The sequence below is a fragment of the Lissotriton helveticus genome, chromosome 12 (genome assembly GCF_964261635.1).
Source record: "Lissotriton helveticus chromosome 12, aLisHel1.1, whole genome shotgun sequence".
Taxonomy (NCBI): Eukaryota; Metazoa; Chordata; class Amphibia; order Caudata; family Salamandridae; genus Lissotriton; species Lissotriton helveticus.
In genome coordinates, this window is record NC_136073.1 from 209,184,502 (window position 1) to 209,201,488 (window position 16,987).

General features: G+C 40.3%; 1 protein-coding gene across 2 annotated transcripts in view; it reads left to right on the top strand.

Annotated features, from left to right (window-relative positions):
• ZDHHC7 (zDHHC palmitoyltransferase 7) overlaps positions 1–16,987 on the top strand; it is a 358,756-nt gene that overhangs the window by 302,868 nt on the left and 38,901 nt on the right. For both annotated transcript variants that reach the window (XM_078670375.1, XM_078670374.1), the window contains one exon: positions 11,511–11,607. In XM_078670375.1, coding sequence (XP_078526501.1) covers positions 11,511–11,607 — 97 coding nt within the window. The remainder of the gene's footprint in view (positions 1–11,510; positions 11,608–16,987) is intronic.

Here is a 16,987-nt window from a genome sequence, read left to right on the forward strand (position 1 = left end):
AGGGCAAGACATTGAAACATGCATCTTCAATGGACTTATGCTCTCCGAGGTCGGGGAACATCAGCTCAGGGATGAGCGGTGATTATGCTCCACCAACAGTTCCTGTAAGCTCTTTGGTGAGCTTGTGATCCTCACGGCCGGTCGGAGAAGTGCTTCCCATCTTCCTTTTAGGTGGCGTCTCATTCGACCGATGCCGCTCCTGTTGTGACTTTATGAGGAAGCCAACACTCACCCCGATGTACTGGCTAAACATTGCCATTCCCTGGATACACGTGACACAGTCTCTCTCATGTGCCGTTCTCCTAATCTTATGAAGAAGCCAGATCGGGTCCCTTGAAACTTTCATCCTCTCTGCATTTCTCAATCTGTGACCTTCGAATCTGTGACCAGATCTTCAATTATTTCTCTCCAGGGGCGCCCCACCCTCTTAAGTTTACTAGCTTACCACTGTGGCATTCTGGTTTGAGAGCGGCCACTTAATAGATACCTAATGAGCAGGGAAGGATGGCTCGTCTGACCTCCTATACTATTTTTATGAATATCGTCTCTCCCGTGTGACCCTCCTTCCCCCCACCTCTCCTCTGCCCTGATGAAGGTGTAGCCCGTGCGGGGCTATACACCGAAACGCGCGTCGGCGTTTGTTCCATCCTAGGAACCTATTAAACCATCTGGGACTATGTCATCTGTCCCCACCCAGCATATGCATCTGTGGCTACTATGTGGAGTATTGAATGATGCATGAATGATTGTCTTCTGTGTGTTGGTGGTATGTGTTGTGGGAGTGTGGGCGATTAATAGGATTTAATCCTTTGTGTAAACATTTTTTTTAATCAATTTTAATTTATATTTATAGCTGTTTCTTCTGAATATGTTTTGTTCTGACCACTAAAAATAAATGAAAAAGAAAGAAAAAATGAATTTCTAATAAATATGTTTGTCAATACAAAGTTGTCCTTCCATTCTTCAGATATCCACCAGGGTTCAGAGTATAATAAGAGTTTTGGACCTTTTGTAGGTCACTTTTCTGAAAATACAGGGCAGGTTCACTTCCTTGTTTGATTCTCCCATAGCAGTTGCCAGGAATGCGTTCTGAGCTGGGGTTGCATGAGCTTTGGAGAGTTCCAGCCATCTTGGATGCGGCTGAGCCAGCTTGATTATTGTCTTTTTGTTAAAATTATATGAAAGAATACCACTGGTGCATTGTTTTAGGCTTGATTTCAATGGTTGACATTTACAATGATAAGTGAAACAGAGTTTTCTCCCAAAATGAAGGGAATTTATTTTGTCTTGTTAGAAAAAGCTTTTGTTCTCTTGGTTAACTCATTACACCCATGTTTTGCAATCAACTGAGCGATTTGTGGTAACCTCCCTTATTTCTTATTAGGTGTTGACACCTTCCACATACTGAGATATAAACACTTGGGCAATCCTGTCATCTTTATTAATGCCCAGGGCACTTAAACAACCACTTGGTTTCGGTAATGAAAGCCATACGGCGCAAGTCAGCCCATATCTCTTAAGACATATCTGCAGAGAAGCCTTCGTTAAAAGCTGCAAGCAACTCACTTTTCAAATGCAGTGGCGAACTTCTGACCTGTGTCTTCTGTAAGGTCTCACGTGTGGCATACACTTTACTAGAAGAAAAGCCAACCTCCATGTCAGAAATGAGTTTACGAGATAGTTTGATGTCTACTTTTTAAGACCCAGAAACTCAGTCAAGCTGTCAAACCTTATTATTTGCAGCTACATCACTCGTAAGCAGTCTTCTTTTTTCTTCTGTGCAGAGCAATGAAATGGGCCTTTTTGCAGCCACACCTTCATTACTGCATATCATCTTTTTGGGGGTGGGGATTGGGGGGTGGGGGGGGGGGGGGTTGGCAGGTCATGGTGGGTGACTTGGGGACAGCTTTCCTAGAATTGCATTGCCAGCAAATGTTGCAGTGCCTCTGCCAGACGGTCTTGCTGTATACGATCGTACCACCGACATTAGAAAATGATTCCACTGGCAATCAGACTTGTATAGCAGCCTTCAAGACACTTTACGTGCTCCATATATGGGTTCAGTGTTGCGGCCCCCCAGTGGATCTGCTCTGTACTAAAACTAGACATCTACGGTCCTCTGATTAATCTAATCAACGTTTTCAAAGGTAATACTCAAGTACCTTCTGAAAGAAACAGAGGTCTATCAGGGCATCATACAGTAGATTCCTGATTGTTCTCCAACCAAATCATTGACCTCCTTACTTTAGTCTACTGACTGACTCACGAGTTGACAAGGTTATGAAGGCTGTTCCCTTATGAATCGTCAGCCCTCCACAGTGTTGGTGAGTAGATAGATAAGTGTCTACTTCTGGAAGAATGCGCCGTGTGTATTGAGACAGTCAAACTTGACCTGTTGTATATTTGGACAAACAATTAGCATCTGTCATAGTGGTATAGAATATAATCCATCTGAGTTCAACCCATTGGAGAACTGTATTTTGTAATGTGGCACCATTTATACGTATTTTTTTCAAGGTAGTAAATGAATTCGCTTTATTATGGTTTATTTAAACCAGGTAAATCTGTGCATTGGATAGCCGTCCTTAAACACAGTGCTTATGGGGGGCTGGAGAGGTTTCTTTATTATCTTTTGAATCCATTCATTTCCATCACCACTGCTCTCTTTAACTACTATGCCACCAAAACTCTAATATATACCTTTGTTAATGTGTACAGTATTTCTGATGGACAAACGTAGTTCATTAATAATTGCGTTCATAGTACATTTCAAGAAAAGCTTTTGTTTTTCATGCTGCACAGCACAAATTATTGCAGGGGTTAGAAAAAATGCATACATTTTTGTGGGAAAAATCGGGCGTCAGAAAGCCACTGACTGCTGAGTATCTTGATAATCACAATCTTTTTAAAAATAATTTCCCACAAATATTCTACCTTGATGAGTCTGAAAGTTGAAAATGTCTCTGAATGTGTTGTTGACTTGTGATGTGGTGAGTTCAACTGTGATTTGTCCCCATATGATTTAGTTTTGTGAGGGAGATAGTTTGGGGAAGTCGTTTTCCAGTTTTGGGATTTTTCAGCAAGTGCAACTCATTGCAGTCTCGCGTAAAAGGATCAACTGCGTTACTTTGTCTGCATTAAGATAACGTTTTGTCTGGGAAGAAGACTTCAAAAGCGTTGTTTTCGAATCACTAAACATTGCCAGAAAGAAGGAATGTTTCTCAAATTTAAATATAGCCTTAGGCCTAGAATAAAGTTGTGTGTTGAATACTATTATGCTCATTAGAAAAGCCTGTGCATGGGCCCAACCAAATTACTTATAGGTTTGATGTTGTGTGGGAATATCTTTGGATTCTGTTAATTTTGTATTCCGTTTGAAGAATGGTGTGTGATGGACAGTCAGTGACACCCACACTGGTATCTCTTTTCCCCCCCATCATATGCAAATGGACGATGTTCTGTGTATTATTGGACGAGAGGTGGGATCATTACGCAAGCTATATACACAAATGGCTTATATCTTGCCTCAAGTTACTGAATATCCTCTTTTATAATAATATTCCTATTTTTAATATTTTGTATTTTTACATCGTTAGAAATATTGCATACTCTCTTTTTTATATATATATATATATATTCACTGAAAAAACCATAGGTTATAGACCATATATAGTTAGGAATTAGCATTTAGAAAACCTTATTTTACTCACACAAAACCATTGAAATTCCATATATAGTTAGTTGCACTAACTATATATCGCGCACCCGCAATCCACTGCTGATGATGTCACATATTACATCATTCATGACATGGTCAGTGACATCACTGATGACATCACTGATGACAACATCCAGTGATTATGTGTTTCTGTAAAGTTTAAATATGTTTTACATATTGAAGAATGAGTGGATGTATAAGTGTCTGAATGAAGGTTTTAGTAGGTGCGTGATTGACTGTATGAGTGAGTGATTAAATGCGTCTTACTGAATGCACGGGTTAGTGACTAAACTGTCTTAATTTGTGCATCATTATGTCTGTTGTGATGTAAACTGCTGCATGTGTTGATCATTAGCTATACGAGAGGCTATATGTGTTATTAATTGGTTGCCCAAGTATTTCTATGGGAGATTGAGTTTGTGTGGGGGTGGCTGGAAGGTGTGTGACTCTGTGCATAGATGTGTGAGCAGTTTATTCACTAGGTGTATGAGTTCAAGAGTGCATGTGGAAACAGCTACATGGGCAGTTGACTGTGTGCATGAGTGTATTGATGAGTGAATGGATATCTCAATGCTACATGTCATAGTAAGTACATATGTAAAACACAGTACATGTGAGAGTTGGCATATATAAATAACTGTGCATGAGAGCCACTGAGTGAGTGGTTGTATCGATCATTGTGAACTTGTATCAGGGATTGTATAAGAGAGTAAATATGTGTTAGTATATGTTTCAATAAGTAAGGTGTGTATAACTGTATAGTTGAAGAAATGGAGGTGAGATTGTTTCTTTGCATGACTGACTGGGTGTGTGAGTAACTCCATGGATGAGTGGCAGTGTGTGAGTGTCTGTATACACTGAGTGTATCTAAGGTTATATTAGAGTCTGAAGAAGTTTATCGTATTAGCACAAGAATGATGCCAAATGAGACGTCATCAGTGATGTCATCAGTGATGTCATTTGAGATGTCATCAGTGATGTCATCAGTGATGTCACTGACCATGTCATGAATGATGTAATATGTGACATCATCAGCAGTGGATTGCGGGTGCGCGATATATAGTTAGTGCAACTAACTATATATGGAATTTCAATGGTTTTGTGTGAGTAAAATAAGGTTTTCTAAATGCTAATTCCTAACTATATATGGTCTATAACCTATGGTTTTTTCAGTGAATTTTCAAGGTTTTGTAAATGCTAATTCCTAACTATATATGGTCTATAACCTATGGTTTTTTCTGTGAATTTCATTGGTTTTTTAACAGCTAATATCTGTAGCTGTAAAATGTATTCTTCTTTAAATCCAAAAATATATTTTATATGTTTATGAATAATTTTTTTTTTAAATATTTTTTTTTCTTCGTTCCCGCTTCGCGAATCGGGAAGCTTCCCGTTAGCTGACCTTGATGCCGCGAAATAGACCGCGAGCCGGTAAACGTTTCTTTACCGCAAGTGCCGCGTTAGAAAACAACATCGTGACGCCTCCCGTCCGCATGACGTTTCACGTTGTCGCGTGATACGTCATATGACGTGCTACGTTAGCGAACTGGTACGCGAAGCGAGTCGCAAAGCGCAGGTTTCTGGAAGCAAACCGGGAGGCCCTGCAAAGCGCTTAACGTAAACACAGCAAGTCATGTGACTTGGTAATAACACTTTTCATTGGTTCATTTCACTTTTGGTTTCCTAATGATGTAAGACTAGGTCATATAATCTAAAATGAACACTTTTGATTGGTTGAGAACTCTTGTTTTTCCCAAATGATGAAAATCCCTCCTTCTTTCCTCACTCTGACTTTCATCATTGTGAGAGAAAGACCCTTTGTGATCACTGAGCAATGGCTTCTTTAGTAGCTTCAGCTGGTGCTTCCCCACCACCTCCACCACATCAAAGGAAGAGTGGACCACCTGCTCAAGTTCTAATTCAACAAGAAGAAGAAGAAGAGGAACAGGAGGACGAGCACGAAGAGAGGCAGTTTTTGCCTGAGCAGCCCAGGACGTCTCACCGGAAAGAAAACTTCATTTGGCAATTTTTTAAAATTCCCAAAGGTCAGAAAAAAGTAAATGCAAGATACGTAACTTGCCTTATATGTCAAGATAGACTGTCCAGAGGGACCGACAAAAAATACAGTTTCGGAAACTACACAATGCATCGCCATATGACTAGGTGGCATCCTAACAACTACAGTGCTGCACAGTTTCGGAACGACCTAGATAATCTCCCTATTATGGCCAGAAGATCTGTTGTACCGGAAGTAACGGGACCAGAGGGCAGGGAGATGGTGCCAAATATACAAATGAGATTTGGTGATGTAAAACACATCTGCGCATTTTGCGATGGATTCATTTCCTACGGAGAAAAAAGCATCACTCTGATCAACAGAGCTATTGACTATCATATGCAAGTTTGTCCGAAACGCCCAAAATAATAAATACTTCTTTTTTTTGTTTTGTTGCTCCTGTTGAGCCCTTTACAATGAATCGTTTTCATTGCCCCCTCCAAGAAAAACCCAAAAAAATATAAAACTGTTCCGAAAAATTCAAAAACAGTAAAAAAATGTTCAGAAAAATAAAAAAAAAGTTCTTTTCAGAACTACCTCCCCGTTATTAAAAAATTGGTACAATATTTGGAATTGTGCCAACCTCTATTTCTCTTAGTTCGCTTCCTAGTTCGCTCGCTGGTACGCGAACCGGAAGCGAACCAAAAACAGTAAGTATAAGGGAAGGAAACAGACACTTATGTTAAAAGAAACACAGCTATAAGGGAGTAAACTAGAGATACCATTACCCGTAATCCACTGCTGATGATGTCACATATTACATCATTCATGACATGCTCAGTGACATCATCAGCAGAGGATTGCGGGTTTTTTGGCAACATGCCTTATCCACGGTTTAATAACGCTGCCTTTTGCTTTATATAAGTTTTCAAATTGTATGAAATATATACCAATAGGTCGTTATGAACCTTTAGGTAGTGCTTTTCTTCATGAGGTCTGGTCGCTTCCATACACATACAGATGTTTCAAAGATGATCAAGAAGTTTATCTGAATGGAGAGGAATGCACTGAGACGCCAGATCATTCACTAATGTGTAGGCACATACAGTTACACGGTTCATGCAACAAACACCGACCAAATATGGCTTGCGTGTTGCAAGGCACGCCAGTTCCTGCTATCATCCCCACGTTCAAGTTGTTGGAAAATGGTAGTTATTTGATGCTCAATAATGAAGATTGTTCTGAGTTAATTAAAAGTATTCCTTTTATCGTAACAGTAAGTGAACGGGTTATTTGCTGCAGAAATGTTCTATTTCCTCCCACACATGAACATAGGGAGTTTTCAATCTGGCCACAAATACCAACCTTGGGACACGTTTCAACGGCATGGCAAGAATAAGAGCTCTTTTGTCTCAGAGAGAGGTGGCCTTGAGTTCGGCCCGTGAAACTTTTGTACTTCACATAGCGAACACCCATACAGAGGTGCACACCCTTTTCAATTAAGATTTGCCTTTCAATTTCAGCAACATGTTTCCGACTATCTTTAACGCATCCTCCACAAAGTCCCTGGCACACTTTTTTAAAGTTGTTACCAGTGGTCTCGTGACTTCATTTGAGAAAATCTTTGGAGTCATCCCTGCTTCCTTTCATTGTATTTTCTGCACTCTGGTTCGTAGATTGGCATTTTTACTTGCATTACCAGCGGACGCTCTTGTGCTTTTTTACATTTTTAAATATGGATGTCCCTCCTATGCAACCTCCGACCATGCAGCTGCTGACACTGTTCCGCAATCGCATGCTAGAATATTATGGCACAATGCCGTTGGCGATATTAAGCACGGCATATGGATTATCTTTTCGGTTCTCCTACTTCACCTGTGTCCAGCCTGTATTTCACTGCCTGACCTGTGATTTCGATTGGGCCATTGATTTGTGTCTCTGCGGACCGGTTTCTCCTGACGTCGACTTTAATCAGCTGATGACTCCTATCATTACTCACGAGTTGGTTTGTCCTGGCGAAAGGATTATGGCTGTGGCATTGATGCATGGACTACTTGGTCCCTGGAATTTACTGGCGGCAGCACAGTCTTTCTTGGAACAGAGCTTTCTTGAAAACCCACCGAGCTGTCCTCTGATGGTGATAGAGGATCCGGTGCTGGGAGAGCACGTATGTTCTTTTCCGCTTTTAAATTGGATGGCTGAACTGTTTTCGGATGAAGACGGTGACTTCCTATTGGAGGCTGTTGCAGCTTATTTTGCATACACAGTTATGTCATAGACCTTTTTCATGTTTGATATGCTGAGTACTAGCATTTCATTGACTTATTTGTCAAGTTTTTATTATTTACCTTGCCTATTGGCTTAAGACTCGATAAAGTACTTGGCTGTTTTATTTTTCTTTAGCATTAAATTTTCCTAGTTTTTAATGCTTTACCTTGCGGACCGTCCACATATAAACTTGCAATCTGCTCTCATGAGATGGCACTTCTATTATCTTATTCAGTTCGTTTCCGGATCATGAGGAGGTGTCATCTAGGTCCTGGATATCTTTACACCGTGTTAAGTTAGCATGGGCTCATTACCGGTTTAAACGCCATTTTTCCTTTTTTGCAACTTCTGCACACGACACTTAGTTGTTGCTTTAGCTTTCCACCTAGTAGTTCATCGTGGTTTACATGAGAATAATATGTTATTGGTCTACTATCTGCTTTACTTGTTAAACTATATCTGTACAGCGAGTGCTAAAGTTTCAAGAACAACACGATACAGAATTGTTATGAGGTCTGATCTCCACGACTTCATACTCATAACATAAGTGCAACTTCTGCCAATTCTGGGCATGAGGCGGGTTTTATATTGCTTTGCCGAACACACATACACAACAGTTGATGCGGTTCACATGAAGAGAGAGCTGGTGTATGCTGATGTGATTCCTTCAAATCTAAGACACTAAAGTATGGGCACGCCCTAAACCAACACAAAGAGACCTTCTTAGCAAATAATATAATATGTGTATTAGGGAGGGTGAGATATAAGCAGCCGCGGGCCGTGGAGGGAGTTACGATGGGGCAGGGAGGCGGGGAGGGGGAGAAGCAGGGTGGAGCCCTCTCTACCTTGCCCCTCCCCCTCCCCGCCTCCCTGCCCCACCGTAACTCCCTCCACGGCCCGCGGCTGCTTATAAGTGTTGCTAACTCTTATTCATTTACAGCATGTTAACATACTGTCACCATTCGCTTTTTATGTACTAGTAACTATGCTGGTAATTTTGCTACTGATAATATGTGTACTTGTATTCTCCACCCTGCTTCTCCCCCTCCCCGCCTCCCTGCCTCACCGTAACTCCCTCCACGGCCCGCGGCTGCTTATAAGTGTTGCTAACTCTTATTCATTTACAGCATGTTAACATACTATCACCATTCACTTTTTATGTACTAGTAACTATGCTGGTAATTTTGCTACTGATAATATGTGTACTTTTATTATCTAAGGTACTACGCCTGAGAAGACGGCATTAGTAAATAAACATTTCAAATACACATCTGTTCTTCTTAACTCCATGTTCTGGTTTCTAAGAAATCTATAACGACCGACTGTTCATGAGTTCCACGTATCCTGAGGTACTATAAGTTCATATTCTGGATTGTCTAAACATTGAGAGTTTGTTATATCCAATGTGACACTGTACCTAGCTTGCTAAGGAGTTTTTGATTACTAACGTGAGTTTTGGGACACCCTAATTCGCCGAGGTTCCAATCCTCTGTCCACAGTTCTGTGTGAGAACAGAAACCCTGCGACAGGGGCACCCCCGACCCTTGCTGGAGCTTCATCACACTTGCGATACAACTCCAGCAATGCGCCACCTTTACGGCACAGATACATCACGCATCTGTGCTGTTTTTGCCCCATGATGCGCCGCATTGTAAATGCAGCACACCATAGGTGACGGAACAGCGGCACAAAATGACTAACACATCCCTGGTGATGCGCCAGTCATCATAAATGTATCCCTATGCTTCTTATCTTGTTAGAGATGAACCGCCATATGTATCATCAAAGTTATTTGCATTTCCTAAATAGCGAACTTTAAGGAATAAATAGCGATTCTTTACCATTCCTAGTTTGCGATGAGCTATTTGCTAATTAGCCGAATGTAGCCCAATGAAGCCCAATGTAGCCCAATGTAGCCCAAAGATGGCCGCCAGACACACAAAAAAACAAATGTAGCCCAAATATCAGCCAGATGTAGCCCAACTATAGCCCAGTGACAGAATGACCAATCAGCTTCGCAAACCTCCGTTACGCGAAGCGGAGCGCTGTTACAGATATATCTTTTTTTGAACGTTAATTTCTCAAAATCCACTGGAGCACATATATTGAGACCTAGCAAAGGCACATCGGGCTACCAGTCCCTAATATTTTGCCAAGTTTCGTGCAAATCCATTCAGCCGTTCAATTATTATTATTATTATTTTTTTTTGCCCCGCGGGGCCCTTTTAAAACCTCCACATCAAACCTAGGGGGTCAGCGAGGATCTACTATGCCCCCTTATAGTTATTTCCCCCTTTGTTTTGACCTCCTCTTGTCTCTCGATCCTACCGAGAGACAAGATGGCGGCCGCTACGGACTGTTTGGAATGTTGACAGACGCCGGAGAACCAATCAGCTTCGCTTCACAAAGCTCCGTTGCGCGAAAAGTCCGCGAACCAGTGCGCTGCCCGGTCCGCTGTTACAGATATATATCTTTTTTTAAACGTTAATTTCTCAAAATCCACTGGAGCACATATATTGAGACCTACAAAAGGCACATCGGGCTACCAGTCCCTACAATTTTGCCAAGTTTCGTGCAAATCCATTCAGCCGTTCGGGCTAAAAGTGAGGCCAACCGCCCTATGGAAAACTCAATGTTAAAAACACGTTTTGGGACCCCCCTTTTTTCTCGGCCCCCACTGGACGAACCCCCCCCAAATTTTCAAGGGCTGCTCAGAAACAAAATGTGCCATTTTCCTGAAAATTTCAGCCAATTCCGTCCACAAACGCCAAAGTTATTAGACATAGAATTTTCAAAAAACCCATAGAGAAAAAATCCTAACTATATATACCTACTGGCGACCGCCAGTAGGTAATATAGCTGTGTATGTTCGGTTATTATCAAGAGCATTCTTCAGTGATTTTAGGTTAAATGCGATGTCTTTTATTACGGTTTTTCTTTTACAGTAAAAAAAAATTTTTTAAACGGATCACAATCTTAAAGCAAAAAAAAGTAGTGTCTGGTCATTTACATTAAATATAATTTATTCATGTAATAAGGGGTCGCACCTATGAAGTGTTTTGCTTAAATAATCTACTTGTGTATGGGGTCCTCTCATTTTGGGCAAGCTTGCATGGACACATTGTACTTCACGCCCCATCTTATGATCACATTTTGAGTTTGATTGTCGAGGCTTACGAGTGTCTCATCAGATCATTATGAAAGGCTTGACTGTGCCTACGTGTTCTTGAAAACGAATGCACTCTTATATTTTTGCTACTTTTGCACATTTTATGAAATATATCAATAAGTACAACTTAGAATTTTTCTAAGACCATAATGTCAACAAAAAAAGACTGTTTTGAAAAGAGCTTCTGATCGTGAATGAATTATGTGAAACGTTTGGTCTGGATCTGTGCATGTTAAATTGTTGTCATATACATACTTACAGTACATGGTTATCTGGTAAACTTAATCGTTTCTACAGTAGAATTAAAGAGCAAGAAAACAGATTGCCTGCTTTGAAGATGCGTTTTCTTTCCCCTATAGTATTTGCAAACGCTGTATTCGGAAGATGGATCATCACTGTCCATGGGTGAATAATTGTGTGGGAGAAAAAAATCAGAGGTTTTTTGTACTATTTACTGTAAGTATTCGTGTTCACCAGATTAAAATTCTGAATGTGGAACTGTTTGTGCCTGTGGGCAGTTGAGATAATGCTCTTATTTCAGTTCCCTTATTATTGTAGATATTCATTTGTGTAATTGAACTATTCTGGCTGAGTTGTTATTATGCCTATTAGTATAATTACACAGAAACATTTAGGGACACATTAGGATGGCGTGCGGACTTTGTCTGCCCGCCATCCCGATTTAAAAAGGGACCGCCCTCCATAAGGGCGGGGTTTCCCGTGGGGGCCATTAGGATGCGCCCCCCACACTGGCAGGCGCATCCCGCATTTTTAACATTGCGGCCCGCTACAATGCTAAAAATGCATGTCATGCATTTCAACGCACAACGTGACAGGCACCGTGTGGTACCTGCCACATTGTATGTTGAAATGCAGGGGGGTACTATAGGTACTCCCCAGAATCCCTGGGGGCCCGCAACGGGCCCCCGCAAGAGATTCCTGCATGCCTTTCCGTGGCGGTAACGCCACCACGGAAAGGCATGTGTCCGCCCCCATCATAAGGATGGCGGTGTCACCATGTGGGCAGTGGTGATCCGCCCGAGATCCTAATGGGGCCCTTAGTTGGGAGACTTTCGATGCAGTAGCACACCGTTAGTGACATGGGTTTTCTTCCCTTTATGTAAACTATATACGTTTATGGGTAATCTGCTGATTGTGATGCTAGTGCACTTATCTGTTACCCAATGTGTGAATAGCGATGATTAGCGTGGTAAATGCAGTGGCACCAGCGTTCAAGTGTATGATGTGTCCCACTGTGCGCAAATCATGGTTGTCACAACCAATTATAGGGGTTGTCTAATTACATTAGGTCCATGGAATCCTTGATTCAATATTTAGTATGTTTTTATAAACTCTAAATCATGTTCACGTTCTCACTGACCATAAGCAGAATAGACGGATACAACTTAAATGGGACACAAGCAGTATAATATAGCTTAAAGACACTCTATGTATACTTATCTAAGAGCTGTACACATATCTCCAGTTTTCTGGCTGAAACGAAGTACACATGCACTATGATTAGTGTATCTGGATGGCAGTTCACACTGAACTTTTATCGAATAACATTGTAACAATGAAAAACCAAGCACTTTAAAATCTGCCCTTCTTTCTTGTCCTCCTTTCTTACAGGCCTATGAAACTTTGACGCCAAATTAACTATTCCATCACTAGGCATGCACAAAGTCATCATACACGTTTTAGCAGAAGTCAATAAAATAGTGTTTAGCTTAGGCAAGCCATGATCTGAATCAAGGATCCCCTTACACATTTATCAACAGCCTGCCAGATCAAATACCTAAAAGTACTCTACATACCCGTTTCTCCATCCATGAACCTCTTTTCCGCACGTTGGCATTGCTGATCATTTCTTCCATATTTTGATGGACCTTCTCATCTCACTACATAGCCTCAGTGCATCATCATTCCCTATCCTGTTTAACCAACCTTTAAGGCTGTCCAGAGGGGCAGTATTTGTTACAGTTGTTTGTGTTCTAAGTATTGTCCAGTCCAGGCTTCCCTTTCAGTCATAAGATTGGGCTTGCTCCAAAATACCCTTATTCTTCCCCCCCTTCCACCCTCCCCAAACAAGATAGCACAGACTTAAACTATTGCTGCTCACTTCGGTAGCTTTTCAGATGTTCTTATTTTTGGAATGGTCTCTAAAAATGCACCTTTACTATATGTTGTTGCAGGTTCTCGTTTTACCTGAAAGTTAAGTCAATAATGATAGCCCGGTAAACTTGAATACCTTAATGCAGGCCTCGAAAAATCATAAAAATATTACTAGGCCTACAGGTCTAGTGATGTAAATGTTCTGCTTGACCTAATTGTAATGCTCTTAAACCATAAGCTGGTTTCATATGATTTGATCTTGGGCACATTTTGTAATTGACTGATCTGCCATTTTCTTCTTTATCAAATATGAAAGCACCTTCGGATATGCGAGTTCAGCATGTTTGTTGTACAAAAAACACTTCTGTTTGATTTAATAGACTAAACATTTGCTCCATTTGTAATGCAAATCTATCCACATATAGGATACACATGACTGCTGACATGCCTTTTAGTTCATTAACCGGCTTGTCATCAGGGCGGGGGCACAAATGTTTCTCAAATGAACGTTTAAAAACTTTCACTTTTAATAAATACATATCTAACGCATGAAGTGTGCAATCAGCAGATTTCCATTGAAATGGCCACAAGATTTCCCCCGGATGTGTTTTTGCTGATAAAACTAAATAGTGTACAGTGTTTGGAAATAGTTTCAGCAAATATTTGTCATTTGCACATCACCAAGTAAAGTGTTCTGATTTGTTTTGCTTCTACATAAACCTTTGTTTGCATTACACTTATGAATTAACAAAAAGTTATTTTGTAATTACTGATACGTTTTGAAATACTTAAACTATTCATTTGCAAGCTTTTTAAATCTTGTGCATTAGAAAAAAACAACTAGCATCTTACAGCCTTTTGTTTCACAATGATTGTGGGAGCGCTCACTTGACAAAAACCTCTTACTAATGAGAGAAAGAAAAGTGAACATCATTTTACAGGATAAAATAAGTCACATTTAGTAAAAAAAAAAAAGTCACATTTAGTAAAAAAAAAGACAAACTGACATTTGACCTCTGTCCTCGAACGGACAGCATGTGTCAAGATAAAAACAAGATTTAAAGGCCTCCTTTTCTTTCTGAATGAACAGAACACCTGTTCCTTCCAGGTTAAGTTTTCTCCCCAGAAAGGAGGATTAAGTGCTAAAAATACCTCGAGCTGATAAAATCTGACTTCCCATAGCGAGTGGGCGAGCAGATTTTTCGAGGTCTGTTCTGGTTTACTGAGGATCTTCTTTTACCATTGATCATCGACCCTCTTTATCACAGAATATTTGTAGTCTTCAAATCTACCTGAATCCAAATATGAATGTGATATTGAAATCCAAATGTCTCCGTATTTATTTGGGCATCTCGAGAGGCATGCACACGTAATCAGTCTGCCTCCTCGGTGCTTTCCTTACACCATTCTTTCTCCACTGCTTAGTCCAAAAGACACTTCTGTGCTAAAATATTAATCAATAGTTTTGTAATTAAATACAGTCTGTTTTTTTTTTTGGTAAGATGTTTTTGAAGTGTATTCAAACACAAAGACTTTAGTTGCTGAGAACTAAATTGGTCTAAACAAGAGAATTTAGAAGGAAAATATGAATTATTTAGTTTAGTTCTGAATATGTAAGGAGAGGATTCCACTTGCAACTCTAGAGACAGATGTTCCATATGTTTGGAGACAAGATACACAAGCATTGACAAATCCAGTAGGTCGCACCATTGAAACTTTTAGGCTCTGCCAAAGTCTTTTTTCATCCTGTAACGCAGTGGTTCTTAACGTTTTGACTTCTGTGGACCCCCACTCAATCTTTATTGGAAACTAGGGACCCCCACTGAATAATTATTGGAATCCAGGGACCACAACTGAGACATTCCTGGAAGCTGTGGATCCCAACGTAAGCTTTTTTGATGATTTGAGCTGCAAAACAATACACAAAAAATACAGAAACAAGCACTCAGCAAACACATCCATATTTGGATTAATTCATAAAACTGTTTTAAAATAATTTTAATTTTTTTTATTGCAAGGTTGGAGTTTTTCTAAATTTCATTGAGACCATTCAACATCTACACTTTATTCTATTTGATTCACTTGCAGTGCTCCCACTAATCAATCCAAGGATACTAATTTAATTTTGTCTCCAATTTCGAATTCTTTAACATTTACAGAACGTTTTAAGATTTTCAATTTTACAATTAGCTTCATCATTTAAACATACTTTATTTATGTGCCAACATTATTTAATTTTCTAAGCAGCCTTAGACCTTCTGAGAAGGCTTAGGGGACCCAAAGTGGTCCCCATACCACAGGTTAAGAATCACTGCTGTACATTATCAACAACAATGGCGAAGCAGTACAGCATGAACAAAAGGAGAAAAAATAACTTAGTCAGCTGAGTCAAGTTTTTGAGGCTGTTAGGGAGGGCTTGGGGGGGTGGGAGTGGAAGGGATGCGGAGACCATAGGAAAACTGGGTTGGAAACAACTCAAAGTCCATCGCCCCCTCCACAGAACATCAGTGCTGTACATTAACAGATTTATACATATAATACATTCAGGCAGTATATATCTTTTCTAGGAGAAAACTGCTTTCCTATTGCATTTTAAAAGATGAATAAAATGGGGCTGGTAACCTTGTTGTTGAGGGCTTTTAAAGAAGCTGAACATTCGGCTGCCTGTGTGTGTGGTATTTAAGAACACTATAATCTCCTACCCAACCCTGGCAAGGACCCTTCACAGTGTTCTAGCTACACAAAAATTACCTTATAGAGCATGGATGTCAAAATTCTTGCCAAGGTATTTCTTAAGAGGCTCATCTCGCTAATTGCTAGACCCATGCACAATAGAAGTAGTGTTTGTTCCTGGTAGCTTTTTGGAGATAATACTTAAAACACTTTGGCATCTCATTAGGCAGGTTAGAAATGATGTGGAGAAGAGTGTGTCCCTGTTACTGGATTCGAAAAAAATCATTTGATTGTTTGATATGGGATTATTTGGTTTGGAACCTAAAGAGAGCAGTTATGGGAAAAGTTTCTGTCCATATAATCCTTTGGCAGTACTGGAATCTCATAGCTCAGATAAACTATAATGGAATTTTGTACAAGACCTTCCCAATTAAGAGGTGGACCAGACAGGCAAGACCACTTTCCCTACTATTGTTTATATTGGCGCTTGAACCCTTGGCTGGCAATATCAGACAGTCCAGTGATGTGAAGGGGATAGTGACTCCCACAGGCTAACAAAAAGTATTACATATGGACGACATTCTATTAACTGTTTGTGTACCCTAGTCTTCCACCGCCACCATCATGGCACTTATTGTTGAAATCTCTCTCTTCTCCAATTATTGGATGAAATGGTCCAAAAGTGAAATATTTTCAATGACAAAATACACAGGTAAGTCCGATCTGGGTGATCACTATCTGAAGTCGGCTCCAAGGAACTTTAGGTCATTGGACAACCTTGTCAACCGTGGCCTGAAGGCGATGGTGAATGATAACAATGGTCTTCTTTTGTCCTCTAAAATGGTCCAAATTAGACATTTGCACACTGATACCTCTTAGATAGCTTTTTGGTGCTATGCATATAATGATGCTGAAAGATTTGAGCAAGAAACTAACATCGGTGCACTGGGTTTGTGCTCATATACTACTCGGGTCCATATAGAGTATCCAAAAGAACGAGTGAAGGTAAGTAACTTGTTCTGTTAGGATATGCTAAAAATATTTCATG